General features: G+C 40.8%; 1 protein-coding gene and 1 long non-coding RNA gene across 2 annotated transcripts in view; both read right to left on the bottom strand.

Moving 5' to 3' along the window:
• Positions 1–2,493: 2,493 nt before the first annotated feature.
• Positions 2,494–6,795, bottom strand: part of LOC109971384 (uncharacterized) — a 7,471-nt gene continuing 3,169 nt past the window's right edge. Inside the window, exon 3 of the long non-coding RNA XR_002276546.1 lies at positions 2,494–5,307. This is a non-coding gene — a long non-coding RNA (uncharacterized LOC109971384). The remainder of the gene's footprint in view (positions 5,308–6,795) is intronic.
• Positions 3,944–6,795, bottom strand: part of asph (aspartate beta-hydroxylase) — a 34,691-nt gene continuing 31,839 nt past the window's right edge. Inside the window, exon 11 of the mRNA XM_020619634.1 lies at positions 3,944–3,993. Coding sequence (XP_020475290.1) covers positions 3,944–3,993 — 50 coding nt within the window. The remainder of the gene's footprint in view (positions 3,994–6,795) is intronic.

Genomic DNA, 6,795 nt, shown 5'->3' with positions numbered 1-6,795 from the left:
ATATATAGACACTGCAGCTCATTTATTAGACTCTACATCAAAAAATGGAGAACACAGCATCCAGGGCATGTAGTTACAACAAAAGTTTATTGTATATAGTAAAAAACACGCAAAACAAAAGAAATCACACCTAAGTATGGTGAATTTACCAAAAACCATGTTACAATAAAAAAAGAAGAAGAAGAAAAACACATCAGAAAGATTATTCTGCTGCAGGATCATGTCTCTGAGCTGGGCCCGGCCAGAGGGCTTCATCTACGTCACAGACAATGGGCAAAAAACCCTTTGGTGTGGTGGATCCAGCCTTGACAAGACTGCACGTCTATCTCACCACAGGCCAGTTCCATTGCCTGTAAGAGATGTTCCTGGTACAGTATTGTTCAAAATAATAGCAGTACAATGTGACTAACCAGAATAATCCAGGTTTTTAGTATATTTTTTTATTGCTACATGGCAAACAAGTTACCAGTAGGTGCTGTAGATTCTCAGAAAGCAAACAAGACCCAGCATTCATGATATGCACGCTCTTAAGGCTGTGCAATTGGGCAATTAGTTGAAAGGGGTGTGTTCAAAAAAATAGCTGTGTGGCATTCAATCAGTGAGGTCATCAATTTTGTGAAATAACAGGTGTGAATCAGGTGGCCCCTATTTAAGGATGAAGCCAGCACTTGTTGAACATGCATTTGAAAGCCTGAGGAAAATGGGTCGTTCAAGACATTGTTCAGAAGAACAGCGTACTTTGATTAAAAAGTTGATTGGAGAGGGGAAAACCTATAAAGAGGTGCAAAAAATTATAGGCTGTTCAGCTAAAATGATCTCCAATGCCTTAAAATGGAGAGCAAAACCAGAGAGACGTGGAAGAAAACGGAAAACAACCATCAAAAGGGATCGAAGAATAACCAGAATGGCAAAGGCCCAGCCAATGATCAGCTCCAGGATGATCAAAGACAGTCTGGAGTTACCTGTAAGTACTGTGACAGTTAGAAGACGTCTGTGTGAAGCTAATCTATTTTCAAGAATCCCCCGCAAAGTCCCTCTGTTAAAAAAAAAGGCACGTGCAGAAGAGGTTACAATTTGCCAAAGAACACATCAACTGGCCTAAAGAGAAATGGAGGAACATTTTGTGGACTGATGAGAGTAAAATTGTTCTTTTTGGGTCCAAGGGCCACAGACAGTTTGTGAGACGACCCCCAAACTCTGAATTCAAGCCACAGTACACAGTGAAGACAGTGAAGCATGGTGGTGCAAGCATCATGATATGGGCAAGTTTCTCCTACTATGGTGTTGGGCCTATTTATCGCATACCAGGGATCATGGATCAGTTTGCATATGTCAAAATACTTGAAGAGGTCATGTTGCCTTATGCTGAAGAGGACATGCCCTTGAAATGGTTGTTTCAACAAGACAATGACCCCAAACACACTAGTAAACGAGCAAAGTCTTGGTTCCAAACCAACAAAATTAATGTTATGGAGTGGCCAGCCCAATCCCCGGACCTTAATCCAATCGAGAACTTGTGGGGTGATATCAAAAATGCTGTTTCTGAAGCAAAACCAAGAAATGTAAATGAATTGTGGAATGTTGTTAAAGAATCATGGAGTGGAATAACAGCTGAAAGGTGCCACAAGTTGGTTGACTCCATGCCACACAGATGTGAAGCAGTTATAAAAAACTGTGGTCATACAACTAAATATTAGTTTAGTGATTCACAGGATTGCTAAATCCTAGAAACAAAAACGTTTGTACAACATAGTTTTGTGTTTGTACAGTCAACGGCAGACACTGCTATTTTTTTGAACACACCCCTTTCAACTAATTGCCCAATTGCACAGCCTTAAGAGCGTGCATATCTCCTTTTTGTCCAACACCTCATATTCCTCTACCTCTCATATTGTTATCCATAGTTGATGGATATACCCGTGCCACCTGTGCACTTTGAACTGGCTTATATTTTGTACCTTTTCATCACATAATTAGAAACAAGTGTGAACAATTTTGAATCGTGTGTAAACGATGACAATTGTGCTTTAGTTGTGTTTATGTTCTGCTGTCCTCTGTTTAGTGGTTTGCAGCACAAGTTCATCACAGTGCAAATTGTGTTTTAGTGAGTGAGAATGTGTTTAGTTTAGCAAAAAGAGTGCATGAGATTTGCAAACAGTGTCTAACTGCCTAAACTGGCTTAAGGTTTTGCAGAAAGAATGATTTATTCCACATATTGGTTTAGGCTATTGAGAATTTGGTTCAGAGAATGCGGTTTATTGTTTTAGCAATTGTGAAAAACTGTAAGAGGCATTTGTAGTCTCTAAGGCCAAGCTAAAATACCCTGATCACATCACCAGTCTCTCCCAGACTTGACAAACCTCCTCCCATGTTTTCAGTTTTCACTAGTAAACTGATCTTTAGGAGTAGGAGAATCATAGCCCAGCTCTGTAAAAACCTCATTTCTTGAACCATGTGTAACACACTCTCTTAGTAAAACAACTTAAGTCATTGCTGTGCTGTCCCAAACTTTTATTGCAGCTCCCAGAACAAATCATTTACAGAAATCTGTGACACTTCAAATCTCCTTTATACAAAACATCATTACTTCACAATAATTTAATTGGCATCTGCAGCAGACTGGAGGTTATGATAGACAACAGTGTGAGAAACACAGCTGCCCACATATCACAACCCATTACAGCATGTACATGATTTCTGATCCAAGTTTAGTAATAAAAACATGAAAGTCTGTTCTTCTGCTTTGCCACAGTATGGTTTGAAATGTTCTGCTCTTCCTTTGACGTGCTTAAAAAAAATAAAAGTTTGTCCCGAGGCAGCGCAGCCACCGAAATACACCGGTCACAAACAGCTTATGGCTTTCACAAAATCAGTGGTTTCCTTGACTTTTCCAATGTTCCTTTTAAAAGTCCATAAGCTCTCTCTTGCTACAGACTGCAATATTCAATGTTAAAAAGCTTTCACAGTTCACATTAGGAAGCAGAAAAGACCAGCTAGTGTTACAAAGGGGGAATGTTCAGACATCCTATAAAAACAGCTCGTGCACACCACTGCAATGTGTTGCTTCCCTACAAACAATCTGGTCCTTACAGTATGTGATGGCTAGAGATACAAAGTAGAACTGTGACATCAAATGACAGAATGTTTTATAAACGAGGACTGATTTTCTGATGATCTTCTCCTCCCACTGTAGTGCTGCAGTTTATTCCTACATCATCACATCTACATATTTATTGACAGTATCCAAACACAAATGTTACCCAGGGTGCTGCACCTATGGTCATGGTTAGGTCTCTTCTGATACATGATGGCATACACATCCAGTAGGGATACAAAAGGATCTGATCAGCACCTCCAAAATAAAACACATTAAAGTCCCCATCTGAGTTCAGCTATGATAGAATGATGTGCAAGACAATCTGTGCTCTCATCTTTGGGCCTGCAGGAGTCCTGCTACCACGGATCAGTGATTAGCAACACACCAAGACAATTTCTGAGGTCACAAAGGAGAGGGAACCGTGAGTAATCGACATGTCACTAAGAGTCCCTTTTAGAAAGTACATCAAACATACAACTACACATTGCTGAGCGGCTGAAGCGAGGCAGTGAAGTTTTGCCACTGATTTAAAAAAAAAAAAAAAAAAAGATCTTGGTTCATTTTGCTGGCATCAGTCTGCCAGCTGTGGCTGCAGCTGGACGCCCAACCCATTTCATCCTCAACAGATATTTTACACTGAACTTACCATTAAACTAAATGGGATCTGGGCCACACATACCTCTGTTTAACTATCTTACATGGTCTACCTGGTGTGTTTGAAAGCATCATCACTACACCACACTGTGACAGATCTGCACTGTTCAGTGTCCTGATTTACATCACAGTTCAAGCTCAGAGCTGATGTTTAAAGTTACAGCTTCACTTAAGACTTATTTGATAGTCGTGTTAGATGGTCGTGGTGATCACATCTGGAAATATGCCAAACATAAGAGATACTAGAGATACACAGACCACACACAGTTATGTTTATGAGAACATTCAGTGACATAATGCAGTCCCGAGCCCCCGACCCTAATGTTAGCCATCACAACTACATGCCTACCCTAAACCCTAAAACCAAGCCTGAACCCTCAAACAGCTATCTGCTGAAAATTAAATCTGAACGGTGAAAATCACTCCCACCGTGTAAAACTCAAACCAGTCATCACAACGTATAGCCATACATGCACGCACACACACAGCCACATGTAGTAGAGAACAGACGGGGGAGGAGTTAAACTGTCTCCAAACCTACACATTGACATCAACAGCTCACAGAAAAAAAAATCATTAGGAAACATGCTTTGACACACAACAAGAAGCTTACATTCGTTCAGAATTCATGTACTAACATACGGCTCATCCTGGTGTCGACGCACACTGAGTGGTAAATAAACTGGCTAGGTGAGGAGGGTGGGAGCCAGAATAAAAGCTTTGCATAGAATCTAGACCATGACCAAAAGGAAGCCGCTGAAAGCAGCTGGTTTTCTACATTCTGAATTTACACTATATAGCAGGCAGGAAAATGATGCTTTGGTTTAGAAAATCTGAAATATTGTTGAGGCCTCCTTTTAAATGATTTTATCAGCAGGAGGAGGGTTGGGAGACGGCAGCCAACATTGAGAGCAACAGCCTTGTCATCTGAGAAGCTTCTAAACCTGCAAAGTCAAAGACCGACTGCACTGTGTAGGCCGGAGATTGTTTAGAAACTGCCAAAACACTGATATCTCAGGCATGAACTTTGGCCTCATTTTGCTCAGCAAAAGAATTTAGGTCCAGGAAGCCAAACTACAGCACAGCCAGGCTTAAAAAATAGTTTCAGACTGGTTTACTGTTGCAGCACTTGCAGATGCAAGACTCTGACAGGCCTCCTGTACAATTACAACACAGACTGCACGTAGACACATGGTCTGAATATCTGAGCACAGACACAAAGAACTAAACCACCATGAACAAAAATGGAAATGGGTCCTCTACTAAAAAAAAAAAAAAAGAAACATTTTTTAAAAAGTAAGAACAGGAGTACCACATTAGTAAACAATTCATCCATCATCTCATACAGACAGTAAAAGAAACATTTAAAGGAAGGTATTAAAACTGAGGGCGAGGGAGAAAGATGTGGGAGACAGGTGAGTGTTGTCATAGCAACTCAGTTGCTTCTCTAGAGGTGGAGAGGTGCATCACTGTTCTGAGCATGCTCAGATGGTGCTGATGCAACATCAGTGGGTCCCTGCTCCTTCACCACGACAGCTGCAGCAGCCTCTACGTTTCTATGGGAAAGACAAACAGGATGGTGTTAATTTGAACCTGTGCAGGTGTTAGTTTCACTGAGAGTCCGTGAGCTCGCACCTCAACAGCAGCCAAAGCTCCACACTGACATGCTTTACACAGGACTCCTGCAAACAACTGTTCTGGCTTCATGCCAATATTTGTGTGTTATGCAATATTTCATCATTTTCCATTGCCAAGCCATATTAAGCACAGGAACAAATCCCCAAGCTTGTACAGATTTCTATATCATTTTAATGTCATGTGTGTCCACACTAAAGCCAAATTTATCTTTGCAGATACCTTGAACAAAGGATTATTTACAATTCAGGGCTGACAGTTACTAATCCTTTCTTTCTCTGTAGAGACAGTGGAAATGTTCCAAGCTTATCAACAACCGTTCTCTGTAACCACCACAGCTGACCATGTACAGTATCAGCCAAAAGTGTGGATACCAGGGCATATATTTCACACCTGACCTACAGCCAGCTGAGATGGTCTGGAATGAGCTGGAATACAGAGTCAAAGAAGCAAAAAGTATATGTGGGAACACCTTAATAGCTGGTGGTGACCTTATGAAACTGGTTTCAGTATTATTATGTACATCCTGTTTCATTTGCCTTTGTTCAACATTCTACGAAGACACCGAACAGCATCTTTGTCACCAGCTCACTGCCATTATGTCAGGGCTGCTGGAGTATGGCTTTACTAAGCCTAATCACTTCTAACACGATTACGACAGAAGAACCAGAAATACAGAAGACAGACTATGAAAAACAAAATGGTAACTAAAATGTGAAGCAGGAGTTTAAGTGGCTATAATATAACATCTAACTGTGGTGTACACAGGGACAGGAACACATGGGGGGGGTGAAAAAGATGGACAGAGACAGAGGACATGAACCATATGTTTTCAAAGAACTCGTTTTCAATTTAAATAGTTTGACCCCTGTATTCTGATAAAGGCCATAGTTGGAATTATGTATTATGGGCTTTCAACTGCTTTTTCTAACATTTCTTTTGCAGACAAACTGACTCAGGCACAATGCTGGGGGGGAGGGAGTTAAAGAAAGCAGGACTGATGCAGGGGCATGGGGGCTGCGAAAGAGAGACTGAACTAAGAGACAGAATATACTGTTTACAAATGAACTTGAGTTTATCACCATTAAAGAGCCCATGGTGCTTTTCCCTGTTTTCTGATTTATCTACAATGTTACAACGGTGAATTATCATCTTAGACGTGACCTAAAGCTCAAAAAATGAGGTGCACGTATGTTCTAGTACTTCTATGCAGAAGCAACTGGGTTTATACACGCCTCGCAAACTCTCACTCGCGAGAATTTTTTTCAAACAAAATTAAGTCTTACATGATAGTTTAAGGATTTCCTTGAATGGGCATAACCTCCAGGCCATTGCACATTCATGTGAGTTTGCCTGACATCCATTAAAAAAAAAAAAAAAAAAAAAACACATCCACTGGCCCCCCTGAA

Source organism: Monopterus albus, unplaced genomic scaffold (genome assembly GCF_001952655.1).
Source record: "Monopterus albus unplaced genomic scaffold, M_albus_1.0 scaffold223.1, whole genome shotgun sequence".
In the NCBI taxonomy this organism is placed as follows: domain Eukaryota; kingdom Metazoa; phylum Chordata; class Actinopteri; order Synbranchiformes; family Synbranchidae; genus Monopterus; species Monopterus albus.
The sequence above is the reverse complement of the archived record's forward strand: the minus strand, read 5'-3'. Positions and strand labels throughout refer to the sequence as shown.